The 17,594-nt window shown below is 35.4% G+C and overlaps 1 protein-coding gene across 1 annotated transcript; it reads left to right on the top strand.

The window, feature by feature from the left end:
• Positions 1–850: 850 nt before the first annotated feature.
• On the top strand, positions 851–15,774 carry LOC106636847 (uncharacterized). Its single transcript, XM_014349379.2, has 4 exons — positions 851–871; positions 1,976–2,146; positions 15,251–15,501; positions 15,587–15,774. Exons 2-4 carry the CDS (start codon positions 2,050–2,052, stop codon positions 15,641–15,643), a joined length of 405 nt encoding a protein of 134 aa, XP_014204865.2. The 5' UTR covers positions 851–871; positions 1,976–2,049; the 3' UTR covers positions 15,644–15,774.
• The last annotated feature ends 1,820 nt before the right edge of the window (positions 15,775–17,594 follow it).

Here is a 17,594-nt window from a genome sequence, read left to right as displayed (position 1 = left end):
AAAAAATTAATTCATTATAAAGAAGCAAATTTTTGTAAAATAGCACCAAATATTTTACTATTGACTTAGTGCCTAAAAAGGAGAAAAAATTTTTACTCACCTTTTCTACCTTAACTAGGTATTTGTTTCTTCTTTTAGGGATGAAAATGCCTTGAAACAAATGAAAAATGTTTTTGTACTCTCCAACGAGAGCATGCAAAATCACCACTCAAAGCTCTTACAATAGATAAAAAAAAAATACAATCGTTCCCAACCAGCGATCGTTTTCATCAGTGTAATATTTCGACCAAACAAAAATCGATAAAAACAAAAGCCAAGACTCCCGATTAATATCGACGCCCGCTCTCTCGTGAAAAAAACGCGCCCCCCTTGCGTTCCCCTGCTCCTGAGGAAAACTTTTTCAATGCACGTGGGAAAAAGGCCATCCCAGCTCTCTCACCCTCGCCCTAACAAACAGGTGCACGGAATCAACTTATTGTCACATTTCGGAAAAAAAGTGTCCCCGTCGAAAATCGTCCCTATACCGTAGGATACAAACGCCCCGTTATCGCGCGCGCGCGCACCAACAACTCACCTGCACAGGCGCGCACTTTGTACGTTGCGGGGTAGTCGTACGGGAGGGTGGAAAGCAGGAGGGGAAGGGAGCACCCGTTTAATAGAAAACGGGGGAAGGCGAGAGAATCACCTCGGCACCACCGAGGACTTACGGGCCATTCACGACCACCTGCTCGCGGCGGAAGGAAGTCAGTTGTATTAGTTGCGGACGAACGCGATACCGATTTTTCGTGAACCTTGGCGATAATCGCGTAGTCTTGTTCGTTTGGCTGACGAGAAGACTGGGATAGTTTGGACGATACAAGGAGAGAAGGAGGTACAAGTTGCTTCGCGTGTTCTTTGCAATTACGCATTTTTTTCGTTTTTGCTTGGAATTTTCAAAATTTTCATTCAACGAGGGTTTATTTTAAAAAAAATTTTTTTTATGCGAGTTCATAGCACACATTTCAATTTATTTGAATTAATTAATCTTCATCTGTGACATTTAAAATTTCAGAAAATAATTTACATTTTCATGCGAACACCGTTAAAAATATGAGTGTTTATTTATTTATTTTTCAAATATTTTGTTAATTTAATTTTTGTCTGTTTTTTATAATTTATTTATGGTTGGAGTATATTAGTGGTATGTAATTTATTTTTTCAATTGAAACATATTTGTGTTTAGGGAATAAATCGTATTTAAATTTTTATTGTAAAAATCTTTTTTGGAAAATGGGAATAAGTGTATAAGTAAAAAAATAAGTTAAAAAAAATAAATAAATGAGAAAATGAATAAATAATCAAATTAGGACAAATTTTTATTTGCTTAGTTTCAAATACTTACCTTTTTGTTTTTCCATACAATCTTTTCTGGATAAAACTCTATGTTTTGACAGAACGGGTATCTAATATTTGGTATTTCCGTTTTCTTTGCTGAATGTTCATTTATCATGCAATTGTACATTTTTCAACCCTATTTTCACATTTATTTTTCCATCTTCCTCTTAATATTTTATTTTTTTCGCCCACCACTTTACTCATTTTTTAAAAATACGACGATACAAATAAATTCTTCTGACAAGATTTTTATCAAACAATTAAATTGTCTAATTCGCAAAGTAGATTCTACCTTTTTACCTCAAATTCTATTTTTCTTCTACAAGCTTTTTAAATATTTTTTAATACTTTATTTCTTTATGTAATAATATTAACTTCTCGTTATTTTCATATTTATATACGGCTTTAACAAATAAATACATACATTCATTCAAACAAGTATATTAAAAAAATTGTACATGATTATAGTGTATCTTGAATTATTATTATTTTAATTTTGTTACTTTGAAATTAATAAACATTCTAACTATTTTTCCTTTTCATGCTACTACTGCCCATTTGGATTAAAAATTATTTAAACAATTAAAAATTGTCTCTGCAGATTATTAAAAAAAAAAACTTCTAAGAAAAATCGGTGGAGATCACCAGTTACAAGGAGCAATCTGAGTAAATAAAATGAAAAGCGCCAGGACAAGTACAACGTCGAGCTTACTGGGCTTGTTCGTGACGATTCTGCTAGTCGCCTCTTTTGGCGTCGAAATTTCTGCGAAGCGTAAGTTTGCCTTTTTTATCTAGCATGTTGTGCATGATGGTTACTTATTCATTTTTTGATCTCGTTTCTTCAATTTTTCAAAAATTTAGCAACCTTTTTTTTCATGTACTTTTTTTTTAATAACTTGACTTTAACTCTTCCATTCGACACTAACTGTTTTATAGAAAACTCATTCGATTTCTCACAATTTTCGCGCGAACGTCATCACCTTTGGAAAATTTCTATTTTCGCTCTGCGTCGTTTGTGCGTTCAATGCCTGAAATGATTATAATAAAAAAATGAAATAAAAGAAAAAAGTAAAATCGAAAAGGCTAGGAAAGCAAAAACAAAGTGGCTGCTGGTACATTGTGAAAACACACCGGCGAAGAGTGGGTTTTTACACTTTCCACAGGCTACACCGTATAGACCCGCATCTGCATGTATGTTTTTTTTTTTTTTTTTTTCAACATCGAAATCGCTTTTTTCGCCTTCCGGCGATCTATAGCCATCCCGACTAATGCTCACATGTCACGTCAGATTACTTATCACGTGAACTGCGGGTTAAAGGCCCAGAGGAGGGGGAGAAAGTTGTTTTTGGGGAGCTTTTTCGTGAGGGAAGTGTTTTGCTTGGAAATGGAATTTTTTTTTTTCCGAACATTTCCATGCCACTGAGAGTAAGCTAAAAACAATATCAAAGTATAAGCGCAGCCGGACGCGAGCGATTTTCTCACATTCTCGTTTCCGGAGCTCGCGAGCGATAGCGGTTTCAAAGTTCAAGGCTCAATTTTTTTTCCGCACGCATGTTTCTTTTCCCAGCAAAGTTTACGTGTACCACTGCGGATGGAAGGTAAAACATGAGGCGAAGACTCTTTTTTTCGGTGCTAGTGGAGAAATATGGAGAGCCAAGTGACAGGGAACAAGTCGAGTTGAGTGACAGGTTTTTTTGCGGGCAGTGGTTTTATGAAACTCATTTGGCCCAAGTTTCACGAGGAAACTGAATTGTGTACAAAAGTAATCCAATTGGCTTGCCGCATCTGCGCAGCAAAGGGTCGATTGAAATTTGTCCGTAAAAACCCATTTTTTTGTTGTAACGAGTTCCAAGTGTTTTTATTTCATCGCGATCCTTTCGATAATGAGTTTTTTTCGAAAGTTTTTGATTTATCAGACTCACACGTAAAATTTTTTTTGGATGGCTCGTTCTAGCCATGGTGCTACATGACGTGAAAGTCACTTTTTTAACACCGATAAATCTCCTTTCGTGGAAAAATACTACCCTCGCAAGAATTACTATCCTACGCGTGTTTCTTTGGTGAAACGAAATTGTCTTGCGTTGTTAAATCCATAGTTTGAAAAATGAAACGATGTAAAATCCATTCCTACTATAAATTGTCAAAATGAAATTATATGACTACGAAAAATACGAGCCCTCAATAGTAATCGATCCACAGTATAAAGCTCCTACTTATCCTGAATGCAGGATACGTGAATTAAAATTTTTACATGTGTATGAGAAAGGTTTTTCAAGATTTTTAATTTTGGGATCACAATTATCAATATCTGGACACTTTTTAGCGTATCAATTCAAAATCAGTCTGAATGCCGCCTCCGAGAAGTTGGCCTAGAGCTTTTCAAAAACCTTATAAAATATTTGCCACTAATACTAATATTTTTAAATGAATTTTTTCCCAAGTTTATTGGTACTTTTTTTTCGTATATTCGTATCAAATTTTAAAGGCTTAACACTTCCAAGTTTTGACAAAAATATTATATTGAAGTTATTAAATAAATTAAAAAAAAAAAATACTTTTTTGTTAACTGAAAATTACTTTAAAAGAAGGGGAAAAAATAGTAATTGGTCCATTAACTGGTACACGTTTGATGATCGTCAGTGTAGATAAAAAAGTGATATATTTCGATGTAGTAACTTCAAAATTGATTATCTGGTAAAACATGACTGAGAAAGTGCCTGTACCATAGAAATCGTGACTTAAAAGCAACCAGTGAAAAAGGTTTCATCTCAGTATATTCACAAAAAATAACGCTACCTCGGTCGGTTCTCGAAAAAGTCAACTAAGCCAGTACCCTTTTTTCGTGAATACATCGAGATTGATCGATGGATGCCGATAAGTGCAAATTCGACCATCTTATTGATTTGGCACCGTGTGCCTTGGAATGATGTTCAGATTGAGTCATGTACGACAGCCTAACTTGTAACTCAAAATCTTTAACCCCAAAAAGAAACTGCATTTATTTTTACTAAACATTAGCGCAAATGTATTTTGTGTGTATTATTAACAAGTGATTTTTTGTCAACTCACGAATTAACTATGTACCAAAATAGAAGTAAGTTGAAGTAAATGTCAGATACTAAAATATACTCTTAACTAGCAATAATACGTCATATTTTTACGGTGATAAAGTTTAAACTTCTGTTTTCAAGCGTAACTTTTTTTCAAAGTTTATCCTTCCAACCGAAAACCTTAAACACGTAAAAATACACCATATTTGAAAGATAACAATTATTGAAAAAAGGCATTTTTTCAAGTTCTTCTTATTCATCAGTTTATTAACAAAAAAATGAAAAGAATAACTTTAACGTGGTTTATGGCATCAAGGGATAGCTTGGAAATTGGCTTCGAACCAAAGACTGCTAAACTGTAATCCAAAAATCTGTTATCCTACAATGAAAAATGCAGAAGCATCCAAAATCTTAGGATTACTTCGCGACGCCGAAAAAAAGCCTTAGCGCTCGCTTTGGCGTCTTAAAACTGTCGAATATTGTAATCCGACGGTAATCCCTTCATAATCGAAAGACCACAGTGATCCCAGTCAGGATAACAACCAACGCGTGCACGTCAGAGCATACAGTCTCCCTAATCTTAAATATTTTCATTACCAATCGTACAGCGTATCGTCAAAACATTGAGCGGCACACAACGCGACAGGAATCAAAATTGCGATCCATGCGTCGTCGTAGCACGATATTCAAATCCCATTGAAAATTTATGGATCCATGGGCAAAACAATTTTCTCCTTCCCTCGCTCGGCACACCCTCCGCACGAACTTATCCTGAAAACATAAAACACACACGCATCGTTAAAATCCACGTCTATGACGTGTGCGTGGGAATTTCATCCCTTCGGCTGTCTACGCGCACGTGTATCGCTTCTTTTTTTAAATTCACGCGTTTTATAAGACTCAGGACCCCTTTTTTGTCGATCAGCGGTGGTGCGCTCCCCATCCCTCTTTGTTGTGTTAACACTTGTAGATTTGAAGAAAATTACGATCCCTATACGAAGCAACAGGATTACTGTACGCCTTACGAATTTATTTCAGCCGCTGAAAAAATTGTGGGTTAAAAATAATTAAAATAGAGTTTTTTTTAATGCCTCTTTGAAACTGACTTTGAAAACACTTTTGTGTGTAATATCGTGTGATGAGGGAAAAAAATTGCAGGTTACTTTGAAAATCCGGCGAGATACATCAACTGTTTATGGATCGAATGGAAATTACTTGTTTGCAGGATGGATTTTTTTTTCTAAAAAATTAAATGAAGAAAAAGCAATCTGTTTGATCTCGTTGTGTAAAAACCAAATGATGGAAGCGGTGATTTTGTTCAAATTTTAAAGGAATAACATTAAAAATTTATAAAAAATTACGGTTTCGTTAAATGTAGCTTTTTGTATGAGAAATCATATCGATGTAAAACAATTGGTTGTTAAGAAAATCAATTATGCTTTTAAACAAGATTCCTTACGATTTTTTATTGACAAAATTCACATCTCAATAATCTAATTTGGCCAGATTCGATAAATTTCGATGATAATAAATAACTTTGTGGTTGAATCAATAAAATTAAAAGTACACAGTATTTAATAAAATCAGACTCAAAATTTTAGTTTTTCATAAAAAGTTACTTTTTGTTGTTTAAATAGTTCATCTAGATGCTCGTTGTTCATTTTATTTAACAACAAAAAACTCAAAAGGGCTAGAGGTAACATTTTTACATCCAACGCGTCGAGGCTTAATAAGCGCGTGCCTTTTATTCTCCCATAATTGGAGAAAAAATGATTTCCACCGGCAATCCATAACATTTTCCGTGCTTCCCACACAAGTCAAAATCAGTCACGTAACGCGAATCGCCCGTACCGTAAAATCCCGAGTTCCATATACGTCGACAGCATTTTTCACCCATATTCCACTTATGCACGTCGACTGTTGCTTTTTGCGCACATAGCACCGCGGAATATAAGATTTTACGACTCGTTTAACGTCACGTGCTGTTGAGCGGTATACATAGCTCTTCCGAGAAATCGGAAGAGTATATCCATTTCCTGCGTCAGGGATGAACAAAATATACTGTAAACTCTCCCACGCTATCCCATTCAGCTCCATCCGCTGGCTGATACGTCAATCGGCGGCTTTTATATTATTATGCCCTATTATATATATATATATATATATATATATTATCCGTTCACTTTTCAATTAACAAGTTCGCTCGTTTCGTTATGAAGTCGCAATTACGGAGGATCAAAGGAGCGTCGGGTTTTCATGGGTCAACTTTTACTTCATTCACCGGATGGGGGAGAAAAAAATTGTGGACCAACTTTGCGATACACGTCGGGTTGTCATTGAAAAAAAAAAAATAAATAAAATAAAATAAAAACCAAGAAACTGTGTCAGTTGATGTATAAAGTAGGTATACCTGGGACTTTTATCCGCTTCCAGGATGCTAAAGTGATTATCGACGACCACGTTATTTCGACGTGCTTGATAATATTGCGCGAAATATAGCATCGAGACAGATGGTTGACAAAAGTTACCATTGGCTCGATCTTGGGGCCGAAGAAAATAGGTGGTACAGGTCGGACGAGTTCCGTACGTGTCTCTCTATGGATTGTTCAGTATTCACGATCATGTTGGAGGTTGTTGGGGAAAAAGTTAGGAATTCCCTTTGCTTATCTCGAGTGCGAGCTTTAGGGCAGGGAACACGTACGTGCCGGGAAACCCGAGCGATTCACGAAAAACAAAATGATATTAAAGGGTTGGACTGCTTCGACTCTCTTAATATCGAGAGGATTTCTACGTTTTTTTATGGGTAGAACTGTTGGGTCGTTCCTAATTGCCGATTGGTTCGTGATAGTTTTTACTACATGCAGTTTACCGGTGGGTCACAGTTAAGTCTATTTTCATTGGACCGACCATATGAAAATAACCGAATCACTTTGAGCCTTGTATGAATGTTTTTCGAAAATAAAATAATGGCCAAAAATTTTAAATATTTTGTGATTGAAGAAAATTAGTTTACAGCAACTCAAAGGGTGGTGGAGTACATTAATCATAAGCTTACAAGCAAAGATAAACAAAGATAAGTATATATAATTACCAAAAAAAAACTTTGTATTCACAGTATCGTTTCTGTTTTATTTCCAACAAACTTCAACGGATCCACCCTAATGCGAAACAAACGCTTCCGCAAATTCCCTTTCACGCCCACCCTACGATCATCAAAAGCCCTGGAAGCTCGCAGTCGAACAATTTCTCAAAAGCTCGCAATGCATCTCACCAGACTCCCTTAATTATCTCATTCGAAAACTAGAACTCGACTTTCAAACTCTCGACCATTGTGCCGAACCTTCGCCTGTCTACAAAATGCACCACAAGATCACTTCCTTGCGAGCGAGACCAGAGCTGTAAACTCTGTATCGCGTGCAGCGTTATCGTCTCGGCAAACATTCCGACGGACGCTGTTCTCGTCTGTCTTTATCATCTGCGTTTGCGCCAACATAAGCCTTCGTTTGAATTCAACAAAAGATGTTTCCATTGCGTCGCAACAGAAGATAAAAACTTAATAGTACTTGATGAAAAAAAAAAAAGACAGATAAGGCTTAAAAAGCCAGTAGTGGAAATTGTGTCGAGTAAGCACCACTCACGCACAATGATGTTCAGTTGTAGAGTTAAATCCCATCACTTGTTCTCAGTGGCTGTGCGACGACGCCTCTGTCCGGATAAGTAAAGGGAAAAGCGCCAGAAAGAGAGGAAAAAAGTACCCATCTTTTTTGGTTTTTCTCTCTTTTCAGGGTTTACACTGCTGGAGAAAGAGTCACCTCGTCGACGCCCTGTTGGAAACGTATCATAGTCATCACGACCTCGCTTGGCGCCCTGCATTCCCCTGTAATCAGTCGCGACGGTCAGCTTCCGCGAGCAGTAGTATAACACGAGTTTAGTCAGCCGAAGCTTCCAGGAGGAAAAATCCAGTTAGCACCTTGCCATTAGCTCGTCTCGGATTATAGGACTCAATTCTTTGGCCAAGTTTTTCATTCATCCCCTCAGCGTGTAGTCAAAGCTCTTGGAGAGCAAGAGAAATCGATTAGCGCTTACTTGGTAGTGTTTTCGAGAGAGAGTTGCACTTTGTTGGGTAACTCGAAGGCTATGAAATATAATACCGAGGGGTTGGGTGCTTGCAACTGGGAAGTAGCTGTAGAGTGTTTTGAGGAAGGAGTTTGTTGGTTTGTGTAACTAAAGGATTTTATAAATAATACGATCCATGGGGCTTCTGATTGGAGAAATCACTGCCAATTGATTGGCACGCAGTTCTCGACAACTTTTGGTTATGACTGTTCTCTTTAAATTTTTACTCGGGTTTCTAGTTTCTCGATAGCTTTCGTCACAAATTCGTAGATTTTTACCATTTATACTGTTTTTTTTTCCAATCCAAATCCTCATAAATAAATCGTAAAAATTAAGTACTCATTAGCACGAATATGTGTTATAAGTTACGTTAAAGACATCAATAAAAATAAACAGTTAATAAATCGATAAAAAAAATGTTTTTAACTATAATAAAATAAATTTATCTTATTGAAGTATTTTTAATACAAAAAGATTAGCTTCTCAACATACAATCCCAAAAATTAGGCTTTAAATAAAATAAGAATTATTTTAGTTAACTAATCACGCAAAGTGTCTTATCCAAAAAAAATCTGTGTCTCACTCTATTGTGCAGTATGATATTTTCTGAAGTGCATTCGGTAGTTTTCATTTACCATTGTATGTAATTTTTTTCTACCAGACTTTTACCATTTAAAAATGTAGATTTCAACCAGCTAATACATACATTAAAACTTGAGTGCTCATTAGCATAAATGAGTAAGTTTGATGGACCCAATTGATGTTATTTTATTCAACTGCTCATACGTATTTTCACAGATAATTTGAAATATGACATAGTAATAATACAATAAATGGTAATCGTGTATAAGTGCCTCCTTATTTTAGGGATCTAAAACTGCTGCTTTACATAGATTTTTACGTTTATTACTGATTAGAATGTTAATCAACATAATGACTGCAGACGTAACTCCAATAATACAAACGGAGTATTAAAATAAACGTTGATTGGATTTTTACCTACATTAGAATATCTAACGATGGTCGTTGCAAAGTTTGTCAAGTATTGATAAATAGACACTTTACATTTTTCCCTTTAAATTTTTTTGATACATTTTGCAAAAGATCCTCTCTCCTGTTTACGTAATAAATTCAGTTGGGTATCGTTGCTTCGTTAAAATGTTTTTTTCCACGTGTTATAAAACACGAAAAATGTTAACAGCGAGTACGAAACCGAAACAAAAGCTTTACGGCAGATGGGCTTTTGTACCTGAAAAAAGCTTCTTTGCAATGTCTACTTGTTAACTAATTATTTCAATCAAATGTCAAGTAAAGATTGTATATTCAAAAAAAATGTGCTCAAGTATCGTCTCAAAACTAAAAAATACTAACGAATTTCTAATTGCTCAGGAAAAAGCCAATCAACGATGATGTCATAAATAGGTTCTTGTTTAATCAATAAAACTACACCTCGGATTATTGCACTTAGTTAATTACTTTACAACTTTGAAAAAAAAAAATGCATTGGTTTAGCAGCTTGAGAAATTATTTTTTACTTTTATTGACAAGTTGAAATTTTATGATAGCTAGAGTTTTATTTTTATAATTTTTAAAGCGTGATTTCATTAAATTTTCAATTTGTTTCACGTCAAACGTATGGCTCTTCGTACAGCTACATGAGGTATACAAGTAATACAATTAGCCAAAAAATTTTTTAACTTACGTGAAATAAAATAGAGAAATAATGTGCGTGTACCTTTATTGTTAACAACTTTAACTGATACGAGGGCCATACAATTAAATCTATGATAATTGAAGCTGTGTTCAAAATATTAAACGTGATTTTCGGAATTTTTGAGTAGTTTTCTTAATTTTCTTAGCACTACTTTTAGTTGACCATTTCATAACAATTATACATTCCAACATGCAACGCTTATAAAATGAAAACGTAAAAGTAATTGCTCTAATTGTACTTTAGCGATAAAAAAAAGTTGCACTCCATGTAGCTTCGTTTCACTTCAAAGAAGGTAAATTAATCCCAGTACTTTTTGTTTTCTATAAATATTTAGTAATTTTAACATGATTTTTGTACACATACGTGTAAAATCAATTTCACCTCAAACTCTTCATCCACACAAGTAAGTATGCAAAAATGCTTAATGAAAAAATTTACCCAACGCTATGAATAACACTTTACAAAAAACGAAAGGGAGGTGTAAAACCTCGGCGCTTGGACGCATTAACGCACAGCAGTGCATCGCATCTCTTTATCGCGCGCCGTGTTTTCATCATCACCTATAGAGCCCATTGCATTTTAAACAGGACGTAACAGAGGAGCCCTTGGACACCTTTCCAAGGGAAAAAAAATAGACAGGGTCAATTGACCGGTCGCAACGCTCGAGGAACTACACGCGCGCTTTTATCACTTTCATCCAGCTCCGATCAAAAACTCACTCCGAAAGGCAACGCTCGTTCGTCAAATAATGATTCAATATAACTCGGATTCAGTGTACACACGTGCCTCCTCGGGTTGTACAACCTGTATATATACGCGAACACACGTGTATACGCCCATTGCGTGCGTGATCTTTTTTTCAATGACACGTGACGATCGTCCCTACGGATCGGCACGTATTGGTATCTCGTACATTTAGTATCCATAAAAAGTATCGTAAGCGATCGTACAAATCAAAGAGCGACGCGTGTTTATGGTAATTTCTGATGTTTGACGGAACTACACGAGTTTGATGAACTTGGGCGCTGTTGTTAGCTTATGCTTTGGCGCTCGGGTGAGTTTTGCCACGTTTGCTTTGAATTTCCGCTCTCGTTCGCCAGCTCGTGAACATAATTATATGGTATTTTCTTCAAACCCACACGAGGCTCGCTCAAGGAAGTTAATTAGGTATTTTTGTCCGATTAATCCTGTATGCGATAACGTATTCATACGTACCGTGCAATTCACGTCATGTCACGAAGGTGGAGATAACATGTGTATTATTAAGTTACCGAACGTTTTGATTTATTGCGCGAATCTCGGTATGTGGGGGTGACGCCACCCAAAGTGTGAATAAATTATTACACTCGATGATTAATGGCGTTCAATTACGGATACACCCTGTAAGCCGCGAAAAATCATTATGTTACAATATACGCACAGACAGTGGTACATCGTGGTTTCGTTTAATTAAATATAATATTCATGCTTGCACGTACAATAAACACTTGATTGATGCTGTACAGCAGCAACGATACACAATTTCTCGTACACCAATGAATGATGTTAAACCTTCGGTCTTTCCAATTAATTACCGATCTGAGTTGGACCAACAAAAATCTCGACGTTTGATCGGTGCAATGAATACACACACACCGAGCACGCATACGGCATCACCATTGTTCAACACCTAGGCGCTTGTAATCGAATCTCGGCGTCGTTCGGACCGATCGAAGTTCAATTAGTGCCGAGAAAGCACCGCGCCCCGTGACCGTACTCCCTTACGTAAAGTCCTTCTTGAGGTACTCGTACGTTTGCAAACGTATAGGGAATCTTTTGCGATTTGCGGTCCAAGAGAAGCCTTTTTGGCGTTGGATGTCAACTAAGCACAATTTACCCCAACCTGTTCCATTTGCATTTTACAATCGAGCTCCAAGTGTAGCCGAGTGATTATATCGACATGAAAAATCCACACGTAGGATTTTTCACCGCCTTAAGACCGGTGTTTGCTCAAGTAAATTGAATTCCACAGGTTATCAGTAGAACAACCCACGTTTGGTCAGACGCGCCCAATCTAAACATTTGACGAGCGCCCATAGAATCCAAAGTCCAGCAAGCCACGCTACATGATTATTACGGATAAAAAAAAACTAACATACATTCACAAGTGCCAACACTCTAGCCCTCTCCCTCCCCAACTCCCACGCTCCATCGGCTGCCCCGTGCGAGTCATCGATCGCTCCCGACAACGTTCTCCCTAAGGTCCATCCCTGCATTCGGAAGCGACGCGTCTATACGAAATTCCACAGCGCGCCATTCACGCGAGCTCTCCTTGGGTATACGTGTGTGCATCTGCACCATCCTTCGTGCACTTTTTTCCTCCTGAAACACACATCTCGCGCGATGGCATCGGAGCGCTATACGTGATCCGCGAACGAAACACCATCCCCGGGCTCTAACGATCGGCTGAAGCGGGCCTTGATGGCGTTTTGATTGTCGGCCTGGCTCATGTATTTTCCTCGATTACAGCTACTCATCTCTAACAAGCGCGCTTTTTACGGAGGATCGATTGATTGGTAATGATCGAGCTCTGGTCGGCTTGAAATATTCATCGAGTCGCGTTTCCCCGTTGGAACGGGGATGACGGAGGCGTTTCACGCTTGTTTACGTGCTTTTCGTCATTGTTTTCTAGCGACGCTAATCAATAATGCAGGGAAGGGCTTTTAGCCTTTTTTTTCCCCTCGCTAACAATAGTGCTTTGCGCGGGGGAGTACGTGAATTATTTATGGCTGCGTTTGGGGTTACTTTCATCAGATAGGCGGCATTCTCGTGGGATGGAATCCAATGGCCTTTTGTTTCTTCGCGTTTAAATTGTACTTGACTCGTTTCGAATGGGAGTTCGCTGCCGTGTAATTTTATGAAAATATTTGGGAATATAACGACACACGCGTGGCGTGTAAAATATGTGTATAGCACCCACGTGCTCGGTAAATATACGCTGAGAACACCTGTTCTGTTTGCAATGCGTTACGCAGCAGTGAGTAGTCGAAATTGTCAATTACTGTTTTGTAAATGCCAAAACAAAACTTTTCCCCACACGTATCGTTGTTACGATGCTTTGTTATTCTAGGGACGATGTTTCAGTTGCAAAAATAAGTTTCGTTCAAGTCAACAACGACAGTCGTCTTGAACAATGTTAAAATTAGTGTGTACACATGTGTGCCTGCCTACGAATTTTAACATTGTGTAAGATGACTGTCGTTGTTTGCTTGAACGGAACTTCCTTTTGGGTGGCCAAAACGTCGTCGCCGGAATAACGAAGTGTTGCTCGTGGTTAATTTATCGGTTTTCTATGCTGTTCTCCAAACAGCTTTTATTTGATCTATTTGACACGTGTGCTTGATCTTTACTTGAAAATATTTTCTTTAAATCCATATGCTATCGTATTCGCTGAAAAGCTTGATGAATAGCTCCGAGATATTGTGTCGTACAATACATTCGATGATATTGCTACATAGGCCATTTAAGTATACAATTAAAAAAAAGAGTTGTCACTTTGTCCAACAGAGAATTATAAATTTACTTCTCATGTAATTTTGATTGAAACTAAACGCAGTGTCTGGACGTTCAAAATCACGTGATGATTGTTAGCGAATGAATTCTCCGTATATCTCGTTACGGTACGCACGCAGAGGGATTACACTGATTATTCGACGAATCATTGTTCGAAATCAGTCATTTGACGTTGTGATATTGATTTGCGTGATATCATGTAATTTTTCAATATAAATAATACGTAATCAATCGTTCACAAGGACGTTATTTATCTCCAGTTTGTATTTTTTTTTTTTTTACTGTTTATTTGAAGCAAATGTTTTTGTGGTTCATAATAACAATAAACGATTAAGTACAACTGATAAATAAAATGTTGTTTATGTTTGTTTACGATAAAAGCAAATGGGGACTCATAAAATCAGTCACTTAACCATGGAAACGCGATAAAGAGGGAAAAAAAGGAGATGCAGGAAAATTAATCCACAGTTGAGATGGACGATCGATGAATTTGCTTCTTTATAATCAAATGAGCGTTCTGTGACGTGATTTCTGGACTAGCTTGATTTCCCAAGCCAGTGCTTAGTAGGGTTTTCTCTTTTAGTGAAGTCGTCAAAGAAAAAAAAAAAAAAAAAAAAATTGAATTAACTGGCAGCTTAGTTGTAAAACAGACAACTTTATTTTTTAATTTCCTTTTAAAACGAAAGTATTAAGAAACTCATCTTTAGCTCTCGATGGAAATGCGTTTTCATTTTATTTTTTTCTCGTCTTATTCATTTTTTTTTGTACCATTTGCGTCGTACAATGTACGTCAGATTCAGTAATGACTTAAATTTTAACTTACTTGAGTAAATGACCAGCCGTAAAAAGCCTTAAGAATTTCAAACTTGCATTTTGCATGGAAAAATATATTTCATTCACCAGATGGATTATTACAAAATATTGGATAAGTATTTTTTAGTTTTTTACATAAATAAAATAATAAAATTGACAAAAATAGAGCAGTTCAAGGTTTTTTAATGGAGGAGAAATACTTTCCGATGATAAATTCTTGATAATCGTGACGTACTTTACTCCTACTCTAAAACTTTGACGTACAGCATTTTTTGAAAATAATCCACCCGACGAACCAAATGGTATAACTTTTCAGAATCATCCATATTTTTGATCTATATTTCCATTCTGAATACTTGCAGACTAAAGTTTATTGATTGCATTCAATTAAATTAACTAACTTGGATTCAAACTTAAAGTATGTTTCAATTTCGCGTAGCATTTTAATAACGATGGATTGGTTGAAGTCGTTACTTATTTTTAATAAAATAAATATTACATGAAGCCATTGAGGAAATAGTTTTTGTTGGCGTCGAAGGAATACATATTGATTTTTCCAGCTTGAAAAAACTATTTCTTTCAAAAAGATGTTATAAAACTCCTTTTTTCTATTCTAAATTAAAATTTCTAGGAGGCTGCTCGGCGTTCGGTCACTCATGCTACGGGGGTCACGGAAAACGATCGGAGAGTGAAAATATGATGGACGCTGACCCAAAAATCAAGGAAGACGTGCAGCTAGACCAAAACGTAGCAACCCAGAACGCCGAAAGAGAGGCGCTTAGCCAGATTCTGCAGTTGCTCAATCGTCAGGATGAGCGCTTTGTTAATTCACTGCGTGAACGTTTGAGCCCGAATTCTTGGTCATTGATGGTTAGAAAATTGGTGAGTTGAATGAGAGCTTGGTATTTCACGATGTTAACACTCAAGTCCAACGTGTTAACTAACTTGAAATAATTACTGTTTTCAGGTGGCACTACCCCGTCATCAGTACCCAACTTATTCTGACATCCGAAACCCTTATTAATCATGTATGAAAACTTTCGTCACTGGAGGCACTGTACAATGACAAATCTCACGATAATCTCTCCTAACATACCTTGTTAATAAACATATATTTTGCTTTAAATCGTTTAATTTTATGGTTTAGTTCTGATAATAGTTTTTAACATCATTATATTTTGAATGATTTTTAAATTCATGCTCTACGTTACAATTTTCGTGTTAAAGTTAAAATTGAAATACATTATATTAACTATAAAGTTGTTTTTCATTATTTTTATTCAGATAATCGTGTTAGTACTTTATACGTATGTTACGAACGTTTAGAGTCAATTCAAGGCTGAAAATTGTAAAAAGACATTGGTTTTCACAAACTAATAATGGAAGATGACAAATTTTTTGAATAATTAGAGTATAAATAATATTTTTGTCAGTAAGATTTGTTAAACTAATTTTAATTTTAATTTGTGTTCCTCTTTTTCACCGGATGGTGAATATCGAAAAATAATAAATACATGACTGATACTTGAATGAGAGAATAACATGTTACAAATAAAACCTCATTTAATTTATTCATTAAAAAATTTCATTTGTGATATATGATACAAAACAAAAGTTGTCATCTACAGTTGTATTGTAAAGAGAGTATACTATTAATAATGAACCCACAATGACATATTAAAAATGACACATATATGTACTTGTTGAAATCAGTGTGGATGGAAGAATTATTTTCATTGATTGAAAATAACTTATGTATTTCAAACTATTATTAAACACTATGCATGGATATGCTGTTTATATTTTTTTTTAGAAAATTAATATTTTTTTATGAACCCATACTCTAAAAACTAAAATAAATTCATGATATGAGTAATTACACGAAGTTTGTTGTCTTCATTAATTGTACAGAAATGTATATAAATTTAACAATAAAATAGTATGAAAATTATATTTTTTTGCATTCAATAATTAAGCCATTTTTAGTTGAAACTATGTTATCGGTAAAAAAATTGATCTTGAATGATTGTGAACGTATACGCACAACTTTTATGGCTGGTAACGGTAAGCTAGGATCCTTTAGTAATAAAGTATACTTACCAATTTGTGGTAAGGAGCAAAAATGTGTATTCTATAATAACATTATAACTGATGTTATGTATCTACATACATATGCGATTCTGTGGAAATTATTTATAGGGCCTTAAATGATTATTTGTAATAAAATTATTTTATTTATGATTATACAGGATGTTAAAATAAAGGTACGACTGTGTAACAAGTATTTCTTTTTAATACGCCAAAGAGAAAAGGTACAAGAAATTTTAATTTCAATTATTCAACAGTCTACTGAGAGAAAACAAGATCACTAATAAATTTTTTGACATAATTTTTACAATTAAATTAATAATTTTTCTGCTATATACTAACGTCAAATTAAATCTAAATTTCATGATTGCCATAATGACGTATGCGAGAATAACACTGACACACTAAGTTTTTTTTTTATCATGTGAAATAAACTTTCCTGTACAAAATGTATTCCTCAAATGAATTAACATGATTGATTGTGCATTATTCTTATTGAGACCATAATATATACAACTGAAGTAAAAGTTATTTTTGTCACGTAAACAGTGTACTAATTAAAAAAAGCGAAAATCGACTGCACATTAATTTATTTTATTTTATTTAATTAACAGTGCAGAAAAAGTAAAGTTATAAACTAACCCATTTTCTTACAATTTTACTCGATTGTGATTTTTTAGAGTACTAGTAGAGCGTAAAATATTAAATGATCGTTTCGTATATTTTTATTTCACAAGTTTCTCGTTCAACTGATTATAATAATACTTTCATTTGAATTTTACCATTTGTAGCATAGAGATCAGTCTGTAGAACTTGAACAAGTATACCATTCGCTCAACAATTTAAATTTAATTTTACAACTAATTACACTTCAAAGTCTTAACAAT

This window comes from Copidosoma floridanum, unplaced genomic scaffold, assembly GCF_036245765.1.
Source record: "Copidosoma floridanum isolate Cflo_tuat_1 unplaced genomic scaffold, Cflo_Japanese_pri ptg000030l, whole genome shotgun sequence".
Taxonomy (NCBI): Eukaryota; Metazoa; Arthropoda; class Insecta; order Hymenoptera; family Encyrtidae; genus Copidosoma; species Copidosoma floridanum.
The sequence above is the reverse complement of the archived record's forward strand: the minus strand, read 5'-3'. Positions and strand labels throughout refer to the sequence as shown.

Bases quoted from the DNA above. Each gene is read 5' to 3' on its own strand.
- LOC106636847 (XM_014349379.2), top strand. From the start codon at position 2,050: ATGAAAAGCGCCAGGACAAGTACAACGTCGAGCTTACTGGGCTTGTTC. The intron at 2,147-15,250 runs GTAAGTTTGCCT...TAAAATTTCTAG, and splicing joins CGTCGAAATTTCTGCGAAGC to GAGGCTGCTCGGCGTTCGGT. The intron at 15,502-15,586 runs GTGAGTTGAATG...TACTGTTTTCAG, and splicing joins CATTGATGGTTAGAAAATTG to GTGGCACTACCCCGTCATCA.